Genomic DNA, 20781 nt, shown 5'->3' on the forward strand with positions numbered 1-20781 from the left:
CTTTCGATAAAACACAGAAAATACCACGACCTCTTGATATTTAATACCAAGAAAATACGGACGACCTCTACTTAGATATGCTTCTTGTCTTGGTCTCCTGTGTATTATTCGCTGTGTCCATATGTTATCCTACATTTTGGCTATGTGTCCAGCCCAGTTCCACTTTAAGGCCATAAGGCCAGAGGTCTATGGCATCTGCCACTCCTGTTCTTCGTCTTATTTCCTTGCTATAGAAAGGCCTAACATTGAGCGTTTCGCTCAGTAAATAGTTATAATATGAGCGGAACGCTCATATTTACCTATATCATAATAAAAATTCACAAAACCAATTCGTTGAAAATGCTATATGATTATTTAGATAAATACAAAAATCATCATCTATTTTCGTATCCTCTTTTTACGAGGTCTTTTATAGATCCAATTTTTCATCATCTTTCGCAGATCATCTTGCCATTGTGCAGTTGGTCTTCTCCTGTTTCGATTATCTATTCTTGGTCGTCGTTAGGTTAAGTTTAATAATCAACTATTTTCAATTGGAAATAAGCCACAATTTTACCAAAAAAATTATTTTATTAACGTTTCGACGCCCAAGTCGGGTGTCGTTGTCAAAATACAAAATAATACTAAATTAAACAAAATTTAGTAGGTATTTTTTTTTCAACTTTTTATGAGCTATATTTTTACTAAGAATATTTTTTCTCTATAATACTTACTTTTTGAGTTATATGCGAAAAACCGTCCAAAAACATGATTTTTTTTGTTAAAAATGAACATATTCACTCGAAAATAACTCGGAAAAGTATTGACTTAGTGAAAAAACTCTATAGAGCAAAAGTTGCTTAGAATTAGTCATTTTATCCAATTCCGGGCCTATTTTGAACGTATATTTTTTCACTCCCGAGAAAATATTTTTCACCCCGTATTTCCCAATTTTTGTAAAATGGAGGGGATGTAGAATTGTAAACTTTTTCTCATATAATAATAGACAATTTCAACTACCTATTCCCAAATTTTCATCCTTCCTTTAGTTTTTTGGAGGTTTTCGTAAAATTTTCTGCTCCCTGATCGGACTAGAATGCAATATTAACAGTCTTTCATTTTCATTTTATTTTATAATATTTTTTATTTTAGAACGAAAATCCTACAAAACCGGCAGCAGTAATGCTAATAGATTGGCAACTGGCATGCCTTAGATCACCAGCTTTTGACCTGGCATTACTATTATTCTTAGTCTGTTCCAAGAACGAACTGGACCAACTAGAACATCTCTTACAAACTTACCACAAATTCTTAACAAATTACCTAAAGCAGCTAGGAAGCAGCGAAGATCTATTCACTTTTAAAGACTTGAAAAGACATTGGAAGGACTATTCTATCTTTGGGATCGTTATAATGATACTGGACTTGAAGATTGTTGTAAGCAATGACTTTTACAGTGGCTTCAACTTTACGGAGAGCGTTGAAGAGTTGTATTATCCGAGAGCAAAGGCTGTTCTGGAGACATATTTTAAATTTAAAGAACAGTTCTCAATATTATAATAAAAATTTGTATGTATTGCTATTTTAATCTAATAAAGGCTAAAAGTTGTTAGTTTTATACCTCAACTATTTCATTATTCGTTTCCCGAATTCCTATTATTTATATTGATCGTTAAGGGGATCGGTACAAAGTTTCGGCTCCAATGCTATTTAAATGAGATTCATTTTATCGAATCCTGAGAAAACTAATAAGTATTTTTGAAAAATTTAAACGCAGAATGAAAGATTGCGTTCTTACCGAGAGCCGAAAGTCCCTGAAATATTCTATAATGTTTATTTTAATAAGTTACAGGGGTGAAAATCTAAGAGAAAATGTAGTGTTTTTTATTTTTAAATATCTCATTCAAAAGAAACTTTTTATTTATTATAAGTGACTTTCGGCCCTCGATAATAATTAGTCTTTCATTCGGCGTTTAAATTTGTTTTAAATATTTATTAGTTTTTTCAGGATTCGAAAAAAATGGACACCATGTCCGTGGTGATATTTTCCAAATCGAACCTTCGCTATCGTTGTCATACAGCGCACTGAGTCGAATAGAATATGGTGACAAGACAGTGACAATTTTAAATATTTGACATGGCATCGGGAATATTTTGAGTTGTTGATTAAATAATATTGATAGTGTATTTGATAAATAATTGATTTAAGACGTGAACTTAACGACGTTCTATACTTTCGGCAAATAATTAAGGATTTGCATGAAATTTTAGTATGTTATAGTTTACTTCAAAAAACTAAGACTTGATTTTTTAAAAATTGTTTTACCGTGCCGTTTAATTACTATTAAGGGTCAAAGTTAAGTTTTAACATGGGCTCTTATGGGAATTCTTAAAAAGTTAATAACTTTTGACCCAAATTTACGATTTTTAATTATTTGTGCTTAAATTAAAGGTTTTTTTGTGAGGAATAACATATTAAAAAATGAGGATTGTTTACCGTACCATTTATTTTTAATTTATTTATTATAATTAACACGTTCGCGGACAAAGCGGCATGCCTCTCTACTTTCTGGGACAAAGCGCGATATCCCATCTAATGTTGAGAACGGCCAAAACGCAAAGCGGCTTACCACGCACATTTTTGTACATGAAATACTATCCAAGCACCTTAGGTGTCCCAGCAAATAACATAAAACATTGTGAACTGTCCGTGTCGGTCAGTTTAGCTTTGAAATATTAGACGTGTGTTAGGCGGCGAGCACGTGGTACTATATCACTTCATTTTTGTTGTTTTTTGTTGGTGTTTTGTTTATTTTGACTAGATTTGTTGGAGAATAATAAAAGTAAGTAATTGTTTTATTACGATTGTGTTATTTAGTAATGTGTATGCTGCTTATCAGTAGTAGAGACAGTAATAAAATGTTGAGGTTATATTTTCGGTAAATATACTATTTTTTGTTTTTACAGAAAATGGATTCTAGAGAAGAAGCAAGGCTTCTTGGACTTATGGATGAAGTGAGCACAGATGAATTTGAAAGTTCTGAATCAGAACCTTATAGCTCTGATGATGATTTACAAGATCCATCATATCAACCCAGTAGTGGTGAAGATTCGTTGGCAAACGAGAATCTGTTTTCAAACGAAAATCACGAAGACAGAGTTGAGCCAGAAAATGACGAAACAGGTGGTACAAAATTTGCTAGAGGTGGGCGATATTGGAACTGATAACGAGTGGGATGATATTGCCGCAGATATTCCAGATTTTTTGTTTGACGATTCCCAAAGTGGCCTTCATCTTAATTTTGACACAGATACTCCTAAAGCTACAGACTATTTTTTTAAATTTTGGGATCAAGAAATTATGCAGCTAATTCTTGATTCAATGAACAAATACATTGAAATATTGACCAATGTAAATAGGCCCAAGCAAAAATACAGCAGACAAGCATCCATTAGGCCATTTACTATGGAGGAACTTCAATCATTTTTAGCTATATGCATATTACAGGTTCAAATAAAATACCCCTCTGTAAGGAAGTTGTTTTCAATGAATCCACTTTATTATGCACCAGTTTTTCATTACACCCTATCTGGTAGAAGATTTAAAGAAATGCTGCGGTGTTTTAGCTGTGCTTGTAAAGAGGAAACAACAGGAACTGATCCACTGAAAAAAGTCAATCCTCTGCTCGATAAACTATTACTCAATTTTCAAAAAGCTTATTACCCTGCAGAAGAAATGTCACTAGATGAATCATTGCTTCTCTTTCGTGATCGTCTGAGTTTTTGGGTGTATATCAAAGGAAAAAAAGCGAAATATGGCATTAAGTTCTACGAGCTATGTACAGCAGACGGATACGTATTGAATATAAAAATTTATAAAGGAAAATCCGAAGATGTAGAAGGATTATCTAAAATTGAGTCGTTAGTACTGCAACTTATGGAACCTTATTTGGATAAAGGCATCATTTATTCCTTGATAACTTCTACAACAGCATTTTGCTGTTAAAAATTCCTTTTGGAAAGAAAAACTCATTCTACAGGAACTCTTAGACGAAACAGAAAAGGAAATCCAAAAGCTCTTGTAAACACCAATCTAAAGAAAGGAGAACACAAATGGCGAAGAGACGGTAGCATCTATATTTCAAAGTGGAAGGATAAAAGGGAAGTACTCTGCATAACAACCAAATATCACCCAAAACCTATAAATGTACAGAACAGGTTTGGAAAGACAGTAATAAAACCTGAAGAAGTTGCCAGGTACAATGAGTACATGTCAGGAATAGATAGGAGCGATCAAATGGTGAGTTATTATTCTTCTCCACGGAAACTATCAGGTGGTACAAAAAAGTGATGTTTCACTTACTATATGGAATTTCTACTATGCAATGAAGAAGCACAAAAATGTAAAACTGACCCTTTTGGAATACAGAGAAAATTTGGTAAGAGAATTATTGAACATTCCAGAAGATATGAATGATGGGAGAAAACTGATGCATAAGGGAGCTTTGCACGGTGGAAAACGACCTCGAATGGAAGCGAATATAGTTGTCAACCCTAACAATGAACAACACTTTCCAGATATAATTCCACACCCTACAGACCCCCGCAAAACTCACCATGTGAGGTGCAAGTGGTGTTTACGAAACAAAAAACGCAAGGAAACCAGATACTTGTGTAAAACGTGTGCCGATAAACAAGCACTTTGCATTGTACCGTGTTTTGAACTGTACCACAAAAATTAAATTTTTTAATATAAGCGTATCTCTGTATTATATTTTCGTTATAAGGATATTTCTTTATTATTTTTTACAGAAATAAAGATTTAGTTGCATTTACTAATCGAGAGCGGCATGTACCGCTTTGTCCAGTTGCACAACTTTTGTGACATATATGGACATAGCGGTATTTACCGCACCTTTTTTTTTATAAAAAACAACCTAAACATTCTAAAATATTATGAAACTACTTTTTTATGACAGAAAAATAACAAATTTTAAGATTTTTACAAGTGTGTTTTTTGCAACCCCCTATTAAAACTAGGTGTCCGCGAACGTGTTAATTCCGTAATTTATTCCGTAATTTCCGTAATTTATTATAATTTATTTTTATAAAGTATTCAATACTGAAACATATGATTTGAGTATTCTGCTATAAATGCATTGTTACCAACTTTCGCTTGCATATAAGTTTCCCCCCTTTCCTCTGAGAGGCATACCCCGCAACGAAGGTGTAGAACGTCGTTAATAAAAAGGTATTTATTGCTTATTATTTATGGAAGATCCAAGGAGAGAATACACCAGGATATATTCTGTGATCCAAGTATTTTGTTGTTAAAGATGTTCAAAATTGTAAGCGTTCCATAGTAACAATATATTATTAAAAAATCACTTTATCACTTTTCCTCTTTTCTCGATTGAGTATTACCTCTGCTTCTCTTGTCCATGCGAGGTCTCCATTCTAACAGTCTTTTTGTCCACCTGTCATCCTGCAGTCTCGCTATATGTCCGGCGAAACTCCATTTTAATCCGGTAATTCTTTCTATGATATCTTGCACATCCGTTGTCTTATTCCTGGATGGATATTTCCATTTTCCGCTGTGCTATTCTAAGTTTTGACACCCCTGCTTTAGTTAATGTTAGTGTTTCAGCTCCATACGTAATGACTGGAAAAACACATTGATTGTATACTTTCTAGGCAAAATCACTAAGAGGTATATGGTAGGTATAATTACTTTTGATTAGTTTGTTCTTAATGTAAATAAATATAATTCGCTTTAAAAAAACAAAAAAAAATCGTACTATAAAAAATTATTAAAAGTCCTGTGGTAAATGCATGCAGCTTTTTTTCTATTACCCGTTTATGAAAAGTTCTTAAGAGGAAACAGTAGTTAGCTATCAACAGGTAGCAAAAACGCGTTCCAAGATTGCGGCTGTAATTTTGAATATTTTTTCGAGATATTTGGCACACGTATTCGTAATATAATAAAGAATGGCGGTACAGAGCCCAATTTGAAAAATATATTAATATGTGGAAATTACTCTGTAATTAAATACAATATTAAAAAATCGAGCCTGTACCGCCATTAAGAAGAACAAAAAAATACACTTTCTTCAAATAAACATTTTTATCCGATGCCTGGATTTTGTGTCATTTTGGAACTACTAAATTTTTTTATTTCATTAGTAGTTCCAAAATGACACAAAATCTAGGCATCGGATAAAAAAGTTTATTTGAAGAAAGTGTATTTTTTGTTCTTCTTAATGGTGGTACAGGCTCGTTTTTTTAATATTGTATTTAATTACAGAGTAATTTCCACATATTAATATATTTTTCAAATTGGGCTCTGTACCGCCATTCTTTATTATATTACGAATACGTGTGCCAAATATCTCGAAAAAATATTCAAAATTACAGCCGCAATCTTAGAACGCGTTTTCGCTACCTGTTGATTGCTACTGTTTCCCCTTAATCTATTCTTTCTAGTTTAATATCTCGTTTATTTAATATTACTCAAAATGTTCATGTATTAGTTTTTTCTAGAAGTGAAGGATCCCAATTTTTGCGCCTTAGGAAGTTAATGTGGGTTCCACGGCACCCGCTGTGGCTACGCCTATGTAACTATGTGGCCTACATACCATAGAAAGTATTTACTCGACTCAATTATACAACCAGTTGCAAACAAAGATAAGTGACAAACTATAACAACACCGTATTAAGTATAATGTAGTTTATGACAGGTTGGTTGGTTGTTTATCCACCACTACCTAGTCAATATTATTATTTGTTTTGATTTTGATTACTATCTAGTACCTACTCACGCAGTGTTGTGCAACATGATATCATTATAGTTCAATATCGGTGTTAAAATGGTTTCTCAAGCAAAAATTAAATCGTGGGTGATCCAATTTCTACGAGATCAAAAATACGGAGACTACCAAATCGAGTTCAATGGAAAACCTGGTAAAGACGCTGGTTATATGAGGGATATTAACTTTTTAACTGTGAAGTGTGCGCATTCAAATGAAGAAAAAATCCTGCACATCATTCTAAAACACGACTACTTTCAACAGCGTGAAACAATCAAAAACGCGTTTATTATAGAGACATTAATGTACCATACAGTATTGCCAACATTTAGGAGCTTTGAATTAAGGAAAAATGTAGACGACGTTTTTGATAGTGCACCAAAATACTTTTATAGTCTCCAGGATCAAAATACACAAGTTATTCTTATTGAAAACGTAACGAACAAAGGATACAAAATGCATGACAGAAGAAGAGCTTTGGATATGGATCACTGCAAACTGATCCTTCGGGAATATGGAAAACTCCATGCTCTTTCATTGGCATTTAGAGATCAACACCCTGAAGAGTTTAGAGACTTATGTAGACGTTTTCCAAATATCCACGCTATATTTGCCGCCCAGAAAGATATGCAGGAATACGTGGAAAGTAGAATAGAAGAGATGGTGAATGTCCTCAAAACCAATGGAGATGTAGAACTCAGTGTACGGCTGCAAGCTGAATTAGAAGATGGATTTAAAATTGAAGATGACGAGATTCGTGCAGTAGATGAGCAGTATGTTATATGTCATGGAGACAATTGGAACAATAATTACATGTTTAAGTATTCAGTAAGTATACCTTGGGTTTCACATGAACTTCACTTCTCCTCAATCATGGACGTCTTTATTTGAACAGAGTCAGCGGCGTAGCGTGAGTGTCAGCTGCCCAGGGCGGAAGACAATTTTGCCGCCTTCTTATTTAGGTATTTCAATTTAATGTATACTATACAGGGTGTCCAGAAACTCTACCGACAAACGAAGACAGGAGATTTTTTAGATAATTTTCATATAATTTAACCCAATTCACCTAGTCCGAAAATGCTTCCTAAGGGAGCTAGAGCTCTTTGAAGATGGCGTCATGTTATTACTTTTTCTTAAATAACTCCAGAACGCTTCTATTTAGAAAAACAAAAATTGGCATGCGTATTTACTTTCCAGAAATGAATCGATTCCATCCATTGTGAATTTCTAGTACCGGTCATAGGCGTCCGGTTTGGGTAGGGCAACGGTTATTTTATCGCATAACTTTTTTGTCTTTAACTTTTAAGCACTTCTGACATTGGATTATTAAATTGTGAGGTATTCTAGTAGTACTAAAAGGTACTCTTGCTTTAAGTCGGTAGGACACACCGTTTTCTAAAAAAATCGATTTGAATGTTTTTCGTTTTGGGAATTTGAAAAAAATTGAAAAATATTTTCAAAAAAAAAACGATGTATTTTACTAAATTAAAGCAAGAGTAACTTTTAGTACTCGATTACCTCATAATTTAATAATCTAGTGTCAAAAATGCTTAAAAATTAAGGACAAAAAAGTTACGCTATAAAATAATTGTTGACCTACCCATAACGGACGCCTATGACCGGTACTAGAAATTCGCAATTAATGAAATCGATTTATCTCTGGAATATAAATAAATGTACCAGTTTTCGTCTTTCTAAATAGGTTTTCTTTGACATTTAAAGAACGAAAAATTTTCAAATCGATTTTTCTAGAAAACGGTGCGTCCTACCGGCTTAAAACAAGAGTACCTTTTAGTACTAGAATAACTCACAATTTAATAATCCAGTGTCAGAAATGCTTAGAAGTTAAATACAAAAAAGTTATGCGATAAAATAACCGTTGCCCTACCCAAAACGGACGCCTATGACCGGTACTAGAAATTTACAATGGATGGAATCGATTCATTTCTGGAAAGTAAATAAGCATACCAATTTTCGTTTTTCTAAATAAAAGCGTTCTGGAGTTATTTAAGAGAAACTAATTACATGACGCCATCTTCAAAGAGCTCTAGCTCCCTTAGGAAGCATTTTCGGACTAGGTGAATTGGGTTAAATTATCTTAAAATTATCTAAAAAATCTCCTATCTTCGTTTGTCGGTAGAGTTTCTGGACACCCTGTACATTAAATACACTCTGGGCCAAAATTAACCGGCCATCGTAAAAATGGGTCATTTTCGATGTCTTATATCTCCTAAACCTGTTGTCGGATTTAAGTGATTTTTTAAATATGTTACAGCATTCTTCCTTGACAATATCGTTATAATAATATTGTTGCTGAACAGGTAAATTTCAATTGTATACCGGGTGTACGAATCAAACTGTGTTTTCTGATAGTTTACATCACCCTGTGGAATATTCTAGCATTTGTAGAATACTGAAATTAAATCCTAACTATAGCCTCATGCTTTCTCAACATTTTGTTGTTTGATTGATTCGGTTATGTTGAATAATAAAAAAGTTAGGTGCTTTAACAACTAGACATGTTTTTTATCAATACAGGGTGTTTTTAAAAAAAATTGGCAAAGTTTAAGGGGTAATTTTGCATGAAAAAATAATGACAGTTTGCTTTATAAACTTATGTCCGCAAATGCTTCGTTTCCGAGATAGGGGGTGGTGAAATTCATTATTGTGTCATTATTTTTTCATGCAGAATTACCTCTTAAATTTTCCAAATTTTTTTAAAAACACCCTGTATTGATAAAAAACATGTCTAGTTGTTAAAGCACCTAACTTTTTTATTATTCAACATAACCGAATCAATCAAACAACAAAATGTTGAGAAAGCATGAGGCTATAGTTAGGATTTAATTTCAGTATTCTACAAATGCTAGAATATTCCACAGGGTGATGTAAACTATCAGAAAAACACAGTTTGATTCGTACACCCGGTATACAATGGAAATTTACCTGTTTAGCAACAATATTATTATAACGATATTGTCAAGGAAGAATGCTATAACATATTTAAAAAATCACTTAAATCCGACAACAGGTTTAGGAGATATAAGACATCGAAAATGACCCATTTTTACGATGGCCGGTTAATTTTGGCCCAGAGTGTATTTAATGTACAGGGTGTCCAGAAACTCTACCGACAAACGAAGACAGGAGATTTTTTAGATAATTTTAAGATAATTTAACCCAATTCACCTAGTCCGAAAATGCTTCCTAAGGGAGCTAGAGCTCTTTGAAGATGGCGTCATGTAATTAGTTTCTCTTAAATAACTCCAGAACGCTTTTATTTAGAAAAACGAAAATTGGTATGCTTATTTACTTTCCAGAAATGAATCGATTCCATCCATTGTAAATTTCTAGTACCGGTCATAGGCGTCCGTTTTGGGTAGGGCAACGGTTATTTTATCGCATAACTTTTTTGTATTTAACTTCTAAGCATTTCTGACACTGGATTATTAAATTGTGAGTTATTCTAGTACTAAAAGGTACTCTTGTTTTAAGCAGGTAGGACGCACCGTTTTCTAGAAAAATCGATTTGAAAATTTTTCGTTCTTTAAATGTCAAAGAAAAATTTCAAAAAAAACCTATTTAGAAAGACGAAAACTGGTACATTTATTTATATTCCAGAGATAAATCGATTTCATTAATTGCGAATTTCTAGTACCGGTCATAGGCGTCCGTTATGGGTAGGTCAACAATTATTTTATAGCGTAACTTTTTTGTCCTTAATTTTTAAGCATTTTTGACACTAGATTATTAAATTATGAGGTAATCGAGTACTAAAAGTTACTCTTGCTTTAATTTAGTAAAATACATCGTTTTTTTTTTGAAAATATTTTTCAATTTTTTTCAAATTCCCAAAACGAAAAACATTCAAATCGATTTTTTTAGAAAACGGTGTGTCCTACCGACTTAAAGCAAGAGTACCTTTTAGTACTACTAGAATACCTCACAATTTAATAATCCAATGTCAGAAGTGCTTAAAAGTTAAAGACAAAAAAGTTATGCGATAAAATAACCGTTGCCCTACCCAAACCGGACGCCTATGACCGGTACTAGAAATTCACAATGGATGGAATCGATTCATTTCTGGAAAGTAAATACGCATGCCAATTTTTGTTTTTCTAAATAGAAGCGTTCTGGAGTTATTTAAGAAAAAGTAATAACATGACGCCATCTTCAAAGAGCTCTAGCTCCCTTAGGAAGCATTTTCGGACTAGGTGAATTGGGTTAAATTATATGAAAATTATCTAAAAAATCTCCTGTCTTCGTTTGTCGGTAGAGTTTCTGGACACCCTGTATAGTATACATTAAATTAAAATACCTAAATAAGAAGGCGGCAAAATTGTCTTCCGCCCTGGGCAGCTGACACTCACGCTACGCCGCTGACTCTGTTCAAATAAAGACGTCCATGATTGAGGAGAAGTGAAGTTCATGTGAAACCCAAGGTATACTTACTGAATACTTAAACATGTAATTATTGTTCCAATTGTCTCCATGACATATAACATACTGCTCATCTACTGCACGAATCTCGTCATCTTCAATTTTAAATCCATCTTCTAATTCAGCTTGCAGCCGTACACTGAGTTCTACATCTCCATTGGTTTTGAGGACATTCACCATCTCTTCTATTCTACTTTCCACGTATTCCTGCATATCTTTCTGGGCGGCAAATTCGCAATTAATGAAATCGATTTATCTCTGGAATATAAATAAATGTACCAGTTTTCGTCTTTCTAAATAGGTTTTTTTTGAAATTTTTCTTTGACATTTAAAGAACGAAAAATTTTCAAATCGATTTTTCTAGAAAACGGTGCGTCCTACCGGCTTAAAACAAGAGTACCTTTTAGTACTAGAATAACTCACAATTTAATAATCCAGTGTCAGAAATGCTTAGAAGTTAAATACAAAAAAGTTATGCGATAAAATAACCGTTGCCCTACCCAAAACGGACGCCTATGACCGGTACTAGAAATTTACAATGGATGGAATCGATTCATTTCTGGAAAGTAAATAAGCATACCAATTTTCGTTTTTCTAAATAAAAGCGTTCTGGAGTTATTTAAGAGAAACTAATTACATGACGCCATCTTCAAAGAGCTCTAGCTCCCTTAGGAAGCATTTTCGGACTAGGTGAATTGGGTTAAATTATCTTAAAATTATCTAAAAAATCTCCTATCTTCGTTTGTCGGTAGAGTTTCTGGACACCCTGTACATTAAATACACTCTGGGCCAAAATTAACCGGCCATCGTAAAAATGGGTCATTTTCGATGTCTTATATCTCCTAAACCTGTTGTCGGATTTAAGTGATTTTTTAAATATGTTACAGCATTCTTCCTTGACAATATCGTTATAATAATATTGTTGCTGAACAGGTAAATTTCAATTGTATACCGGGTGTACGAATCAAACTGTGTTTTCTGATAGTTTACATCACCCTGTGGAATATTCTAGCATTTGTAGAATACTGAAATTAAATCCTAACTATAGCCTCATGCTTTCTCAACATTTTGTTGTTTGATTGATTCGGTTATGTTGAATAATAAAAAAGTTAGGTGCTTTAACAACTAGACATGTTTTTTATCAATACAGGGTGTTTTTAAAAAAATTTGGAAAATTTAAGAGGTAATTCTGCATGAAAAAATAATGACACAATAATGAATTTCAACACCCCCTATCTCGGAAACGAAGCATTTGCGGACATAAGTTTATAAAGCAAACTGTCATTATTTTTTCATGCAAAATTACCCCTTAAACTTTGCCAATTTTTTTAAAAACACCCTGTATTGATAAAAAACATGTCTAGTTGTTAAAGCACCTAACTTTTTTATTATTCAACATAACCGAATCAATCAAACAACAAAATGTTGAGAAAGCATTGGTATGAGGCTATAGTTAAGTTTTAATTTCAGTATTCTACAAATGCTAGAATATTCCACAGGGTGATGTAAACTTTAAGAAAAAAACCCAGTTTGATTCGTACACCCGGTATACAATAAAAATTTACCTGTTTAGCAACAATATTATTATAACGATATTGTCAAGGAATAAGGCTATAACATATAAAAAGAATCACTTAAATCGGACAACACATTTAGGAGATATAAGACATCAAAAATTACCCATTTTTAAGGTGGCCGGTGAATTTTGGCCCAGAGTGTACATTAATTATAGAGAACTTTTCGGCGAGAACAGTCATCATTATTTTGCATTATACAGGTTAGGTTTTACATAAAAAAGTTTATCTAAGTTTTACAATCACGTTTATTAATACAAAAATTCAATTAGATCCATTGATATAACTTAGGTACCTATCACTTAAGATTAGGTACACCTTAACGATCGACAAGATTAAATAAAATCAATTTTTAATTAGAACTAGAACGATACTATAATGTTCTATTTTTATTTTTATTGAAAAGTAATATGAGTATTTTTTATAATTAAAAACAAAAAATCCGTCTTTAATTAAAAATGTATACGTCTACTTGAGTCGTGTCATATCAAAATTAACAATCTGCAATTTTTATTAAAATGGGGATTTTCGTTCTCCCTTGCACTCTAGCTATTTCTTTATAGGATAAGTCGGAGTATTTTTGTCAAAGTAGACAAAATCCCTGACAAATTTATATAATAAAACTGGCATTTGCTGCAAAGTTAACAAACTCCTTGGGGTATTCACAGCATAGTTGACAATATCCAATTCAACCAATGAACATCAAGATATCCATCACGTGACTTAACCACACTTGATGTTCTTCTTCTTCTTCTTCCTTTATTGGGTTATATCCCTCGGGATAATTCGCCCAGCTTACACCAGGGAAATACTCTTGTCTTGCTCTGGGCAGTCGAATATTTCCAAATATATATGTTAAAGCCTCAATTTTTTTTTTAAATATATATTAGCAGGAACATCTTCGTATAGGGCCAGACAGTCCCTACAGGAAAGGCAATATTATACCATAAGGGTTAAGGCTTTTATCATTTGGAGGTCCAATATCTTTTTATATCTTTATCTTCTTAATTTTTTTAATTCAAATTTGGGAATTGATTAATTTATAAATTAAGTTTGGCTAAGTTAAGGAATTTAAGGATCAGGTTAATCCTACGTGGATTAAGGTTGGACATAAGTAAGCAAATTTCAATGGGAGTAGGGATATTTGTCTTGGCTAATTCTTTATATAGGTCAAAATTGGGTGACATATTTATAGGGCACTCAAAAATCAGATGATTTAAGGACCCAACTCGGCCACAGTCACAATATGGGTCATCTTTTACTCCTATCCTGAATAGGTGAACTGGAGTAGCACAATGACCTGTCCTCATTCTAATAATGGTGGTTATATGTCTTCTGTCTTGGTATGCAAAATTGTGGTACCAGGGGAGTTTATCTATCTGACCTACAATTTTAGAGTAAAATGAATTATTTCGATTTTTCCCCTGCCATTCTTGCTTCCACCGATTCCAGATGGAATGCTTGATGTCTGGTAGAAAGTTGGAATAGTGAAGAGTGATACCAGCAGCTACATTTAAGGTTCTACCTATATTAGCTAGTTTATCAGCCACCATGTTCCCTTTAATATTCGAGTGTCCTGGAATCCATGCCAGACTAATATTAACGTTATTTTCTTTCGCTTCAATGATGCCTCTCTTGGTCATGAACGATGAATGTTCTGTTTCCATAGAATAGGTTGTACTGCCTATTTTCTGTAAGGCACTTTTAGAGTCCGAGCAGATGATTGCTTGTTTAATCCCATTTTTCAAAATAATTTGGAGGGCATGATTAATTGCGACAATCTCAGCCGTACATATTTGGGTATACTTAGGTAGTTTACTGGTATAAGAATAGTTGATCTCTCGGCTAAAGACACCAAAGCCTGCTGATCCTTCATCATCAACCGAGCCGTCCGTGAAGAATTTGGTGTGACTAGGTTTATTTAGAATTATTTTTTGGAGTTGAACTGAGGCAAGTTCATCTGAACGATTAGATTGGATATTTATGATTGGAATTGTTGATAATTGATGGTCTAGTTCAAAGTTATGGCATGGGTATAAGTCACTTAAATATAAGTTGGGATAAATACTTTTAAATTTGTTTTTTAAAAGCACTAGAAATGGAATACTTCTGTTTTTCCAATGATTTTGGTTCCTTTGAATTGCCAAGTCTAACAGGTCGAGAGCGGAAATAATTGGGTTGCCAATTAACATTAAATTTTTTAATATAAATTTAGAGCTAAGCCATTCCCATCTAGATTTAAGCGAGATCTGACCACTTTCACTTAAGAGAGCATGAATTGGGGTAGATTTCATGCATCCAGTTATAATTCGGATACTTTTGTATTTTAGTTTCTCCAATCTTTTAATTAAGGAAGTTGGACAATCGAAAATTACCTGGCAGCCAAAGTCCAGATGGCTCTGAATCAGACCATTGTGTACAATTTGTAAAGTTTTTGGATCACTTCCCCAATAAGTCCCACAAAGAGCTCTCATCACATTCAGGCCACGATTTACTTTTAGTTCTATTGAGTTTACATATGAATTCCACTTTAAGTTTTTTTGAATATTTACCCCCAGGTATTTGACTGAATCCACCCAACCAATATTCTGGTTACAAAATATTACGTTAGGGGGAGAGATTTTCGTGTTTCCTTTTGTAAATAATATTGCAGAAGATTTGTTCTCAGACAGATTTAAATTGTGGTCTAGCAACCATGATTCCATCTGAATCAATAATTTATTTACATTAATTACCAATTCATTAATATCACTCCCTCTAATCAGAAGAACCAAATCGTCTGCATACTGAATTAGTTTGCATGAAGAGGGGATTAAATTATACAGGGAAAGACAATATAGGTTGAAGAGGATAGGGCTTAATGGGGAACCTTGGGGTAGTCCCAGACTTGATTTTCTTGGGCCATGGGTTTGTCCCAGTTTGTCTTTGACAAATAGCTCTCTATCATTTAGAAGGCAGAAAATCAAATTAGCCAGTTGGGTTGGAATGTTATACTTTAATAATTTGGAATACAAGAGTGATATATTGACATTATCATAAGCAGAAGAGATATCTAGAAATATGCCAACAGTGTATTGATTTTGAGCGAAGCCTATTTGAATTGTTGAGGTGAGGTATGTAAGGCATTCCGTACAACCTCTACCCCTTCTAAATCCTAGTTGTAGTGGATTAAAAATCTTATTATGTTCCACAATCCACTCTATTCTATTCTTTATAAGAGTTTCGAGCATTTTGCCTACACATGAAGAAAGAGCTATTGGTCTAAAGTTTAACGGATTATTACAATCTTTATCTTTTTTGATTATAGGTAAAATTACTGATTGTTTCCACTGAACAGGAACTATACCCGTTCTAAGACTTTCATTGAAAAGTTGAATTAATAACAAAGATCCAACAACGGGAAGATTTTTTAACATTGAGTAGGAAATCTGATCCAAACCAGGAGCCGAGTCAGATTTAATTGAGAGGGAGTTCTGATACTCGTCGAGAGCAAATGGCGGTTCTAGGGCTTGAGGAGATCTAACCAATACTTTATTGACAGCGGAAAGGGGGGTTAAGCAACATAGAATTTCGTGGGATATAGGAGTAGAGGGCAATTGTGTATATATTGAAGGTTTCGAAGCCGATACCTTATTAATTTTCTCCCACACAACTTTTAGAGGAGTGTTTCTATTTAATTTACTGCAAAATAGTCTGAAACTATTTTTACGTTTTGATTTTAGGAATTTTCTTGATTTGGCTATATTCTTTTTAGCCTCGATATAGTTTTCCATTGAGGGGATATTTTTAAATTTTTTTAAGGCAGACACTCTCGCAGAGACGACTTCAGCACATGAGTCATCCCACCATGGAATGTGGTATTTGGAATTATTAGGAGGGTGAAGCCAAGGTATTGTTTCATCAGCTACCGATGATATGGAGTTAGTAAAAAATTCGTAATCTTCCCTGGGAGAAGCTAAGAAAATGCTGTTTAAATTGTTATGATAAGTAGACCAATCAGCTTTCTTTAGATTTCTTCTTTTACATGAATGCGGGGGAGATTGAGGACATACACCTATCTGACATATTATGGGGAAGTGGTCACTAGTTCCAGTATCTGAAATAGTGGACCACTTGCCCACACTGGCTGCCACATCGACTGATGCCATTGTTAGATCTACTACCGACTTACTGCCTCCTGGGGCCACCAGTCTAGTTGGGGACCCATCATTGAGAAATACTAGCTCAAGTTCCTCCAAAGAATCAAAAATAATCCTACCATTGTGACTGTCTCTAGAACTACCCCATGCCTTATGATTACAATTTAGATCACCCATGATTAAAAATGGCTTATTAAGTAATTTAACAAGGGAAAACCAGTTGGATTTGGAGATAGAGTTGTCTTGTGGACAGTATATATTAAGAATATTCAAATTAAAGTTAGGGAGAAATGTGAGTTGGAATTGGACATCATGATTGAAGCCTGGATTGGCAATTTGAATTTCCCTATAATCAATATTATTTTTGATAAGAGTAATTAATCCGCCATAGCCATCCTCTCGATCTTTTCTGATTATTTGATACCCTCTACATCTTATAACATGTTGGTTTGAGAGCCAAGATTCGCTAATAAGGATTATATCTGGGTTAAGGTTTTTTATAAGGATTTTTAGATTGTCAGAATTAGTGTTATACGAACGTATATTCCACTGAATAATAGTTATCGGAGTGTTAGGATTCATTATAAAGAGTATGTTTGCTAGACCAAGGAGTCAAAAGATCTCGAATCCTCAGGCTCGAGATCCTCTATTTCCCTCCGACCCTGGTTTACATTTGTATTGAAAGGTGATACACTTTTGTTTATGCTAGTCTTTAGATCTGCCATATTGTAAGGAATGGAGTATGATTTTGAGTTTATTAAGTCCCCAATGAAGGTCATGACGAGCTCCCTGTGAGATTGGTTCAGCATAGACATGGCCTGATTGAAATCCAAATGAAGTTGGGATAAAGATTGTGAGTTAGTGATTTGAGAATCAGAGTGAGCAGGATTGAATTTTGAAGTCGAAGGCTCATTTATTCTTCTACCTGATGGATTAATAAGTAGTCTTTGGTGGGAGATTTTATCATAACCTGTATTTTCTTGTATTGAAGGTCTTCTTCTTTTTGGTGGAGATTGAGTGACTTGACTAAAAGGTTTTGAATATTGAGCTGAGGCTGCAGACCTCCTCTCCTGTGGTAAGATGCCATTAGAATTATTCTGATCGCTATGTAAGGGGGGGAAATCGTTTATGTTTAAAGATGAAATATTATGGATCCTAGGAACCTGCTGACTTGCCTCATAGAAAGATAGATTAGAAAAGGACATTAGATCCTTAATATCTTTTTGTCTGACTCTCTCTCTACAATTACGACTATTTGATTCATGGTCAGAAGATTTGCAGAAAATGCAATATTTTGTACACGTATTAGATGAAGAATCCTCATGAGAAGTTCCGCATCTAGCACATTTCTTTTTTCCTCTACATTGGTTCGTAGAATGGCCATAAAGTAAGCAATTTCCACATTGAAGAACAGGGCTGATGAATGGTGTGACCCTCATTGGTAGTTGATATATGGAAATTTCTTTAGGAATAGTTTTTCCTGAAAAAGTTATGCTAATAGTTCCCGTGGAGACAAATTCAACCTTTGAATCCACTTGTACTCTCCGGTTCATTCGCTTTACACTTAATATCTTACATAAAGCCAAGTTGGTTTCTGATGCCTCCTTTATTTCTTCCTCTGTGAATCTTTTGTTAACTCCCCTTACTATACCCCTACAAGAAATCTGATGAAATGGAATGAACACGTCATACCCTAGGGCTTCCCAATCTTTCCTCACAACGAAATCGTTGGCTGCTTTTCTAGTGGCAAATAATACCCCTATCCTGTTTTTACCTTTTCTACTGATTTTCGTGATGTCTTTAATTTTTAAAACAGAAATAGATTTAGCTATACTTAACACGTGGTAATCTCCAATATTTTTATCCTGACCCTGTACAAATACTTCATAAGGACCTATGTCGGTCTCCGAAAATAGTATTTGTTTTTTTGCTTTAAGACTTTTCTGAATAATTGGAGGTTGAGATTGACATTCATGTTGGTTGATTTTATTAGGAGGGTCAGGTGGTGGAGGAGGATCGGGAGGAACTTCTTCCTCCATCTTATGCGGCAGATTGACGAATTTAAAATCTATGCCAGTCGATGCAAATTAGAAATTAACAGGGAAATATAGATAGTTTTGGCCCTTACCCTTTGGATGAGTCGTCCGTTCACCTCGAACGATAATCACAGATTTGTCTATTTTAAGTTTTCTTCCAAAAAATCAAATGTCAAACACAACAAAATTCACAACAGATATTCACTGCGAAAAGAAGCCGAGGCTGTTCATCCCAGCGGACCTCGACTTCTTATCAACGATAAATAAAAAATTAACAAGAATTAACAACTGTTTTCACACTAAATTAGGTTTGATGAGGTTTTTTTAGCAAAAATTAAAAACTGTCAACTGTGACGTTTTCTAAATTACTAATCATGTCCAGAAAGTCAACCTTAAAATGTTTTCCACACTTGATGTTGATAATATAATGTCATTTTAGTATGCTTGTAAACATACAAATGGTGGTTGTTTCGTGAAAAACACAATTAGAAAATTTGGTTTATTACAAAAGGTATTCAGTTTTGAGGAGTGGTATAACGTATTTTTAATTATGGAACAATATCCTACTGAAACAAATCAAGAAAATTCCAGACAAAGACCTTCAAATTCGAAGAATTGGAAAAGAACTTTGAAGAAAGAATCAAGGTATGTAGCCTACAATTTTGTTGTAGGTATATCTACACTATACAATATGTCGTTTAAGTTTAATTCCTAAATAATTTGTTCACTTTAAATACCAATAAATTATAATTTAAGTTGAATGTTAATCATTAATCCCCATCTTCACTCATAAACGCATATGTTAAATTATCTGGTGCATAGTCAACAATCTCCATTATGCTATCACAACAAAATAAACAATCTCCAACGGTTCATATCAAAGTCAGCAATATCCATTATATTAATGCGATTTTCTTTTATATTAATGAGACTACAAAGTATTTACTCTTTTTATTATAGTTATGAATGTAACAACTTTGTACCTGTAGAAATAAATGTTTTAAAATTTCAGATTTTTATGTCTAAATTGTTTTTATAAATTTGCTCAGATTGGTCTGGGTGGGAGATTGTCACTTTTGATATGATAGCCCAATAAATGACCGTTTTGGAGTGTAATTTCCAGGGGCAACTCCGAATTGCATGAAAATTTGGATTTAGGTTCTACTTACCCTCCACTTGAAAGTTGAATTTGTGCCGTTGGTTGCTTTTACTTGGGGGGTGACATTTACCCCTTCTCGGGGGGTGAAACACGCGTGTTTAAAATAAGGTCGGAAATGGATAAACTGACTTATTTTAAGCACATTTTGTTCTATAAAGTTTTTTACGTAAGTCAATACTTTTCGAGTTATTCGCGATTTAAAATGTTGATTTTTCGACAAGAAAACTACGTTTTCAGACCGTTTTTCCCAAATAACTCAAAAAGTAAATATTTTATCGAAAAAAATATTTTTAGCAAAAGTATAGGCTATAAAAAACGAAAAAAATGGTGTACCAGTAAAGTCTACAAATTGAGTAGAAGCAAAGTTGTAGCTCATGAAAAATACATTCTTATTCGTCTAATTCCAAATCAAATAATTCAACGCGAAATCACCGAAGAAAGAAGCGTTTTTCGGGAAAACCTTATTAACATTTTTAAAGTATCTATCGAAAAAGGCTTATTATTTGTTTTTTACAAAAGTTTACAGCATCAAAAATAAACGAGTTACACTGAAAAAAAAAGTTGGCCCCTTTTTTTGGTAAAAAAAATAGTGAAAACCTCCCTCTATTTAGCACCCTAAATGAAATTAATCGTTTGGCTTTACCATTT

The 20781-nt window shown here is 33.7% G+C and overlaps 2 protein-coding genes across 3 annotated transcripts in view; both read left to right on the forward strand.

Moving 5' to 3' along the window:
- LOC114327960 (uncharacterized) overlaps positions 1-20781 on the forward strand; it is a 51959-nt gene that overhangs the window by 15486 nt on the left and 15692 nt on the right. The window contains exon 2 of one of the 2 annotated variants that reach the window (XM_028276676.2): positions 1132-1597. The exons of the other annotated variant lie outside the window; for it this stretch is intronic. Coding sequence (XP_028132477.2) covers positions 1132-1539 — 408 coding nt within the window. The 3' untranslated portion in view covers positions 1540-1597. Of the gene's footprint in view, positions 1-1131; positions 1598-20781 lie in introns of those variants that run through there. 2 annotated transcript variants of the gene reach the window in all.
- LOC114327961 (uncharacterized) lies at positions 6659-7692 on the forward strand. The gene has a single exon (XM_028276678.2). The coding sequence runs from the start codon at positions 6846-6848 to the stop codon at positions 7674-7676; it is 831 nt and encodes a 276-aa protein (XP_028132479.2). The 5' UTR covers positions 6659-6845; the 3' UTR covers positions 7677-7692.

Source organism: Diabrotica virgifera, chromosome 2 (assembly GCF_917563875.1).
Source record: "Diabrotica virgifera virgifera chromosome 2, PGI_DIABVI_V3a".
Lineage (NCBI taxonomy): Eukaryota > Metazoa > Arthropoda > Insecta > Coleoptera > Chrysomelidae > Diabrotica > Diabrotica virgifera.

Excerpts from the sequence above, each read along its gene's own strand:
- LOC114327961 (XM_028276678.2), top strand. The coding sequence starts at position 6,846 with ATGGTTTCTCAAGCAAAAATTAAATCGTGGGTGATCCAATTTCTACGA.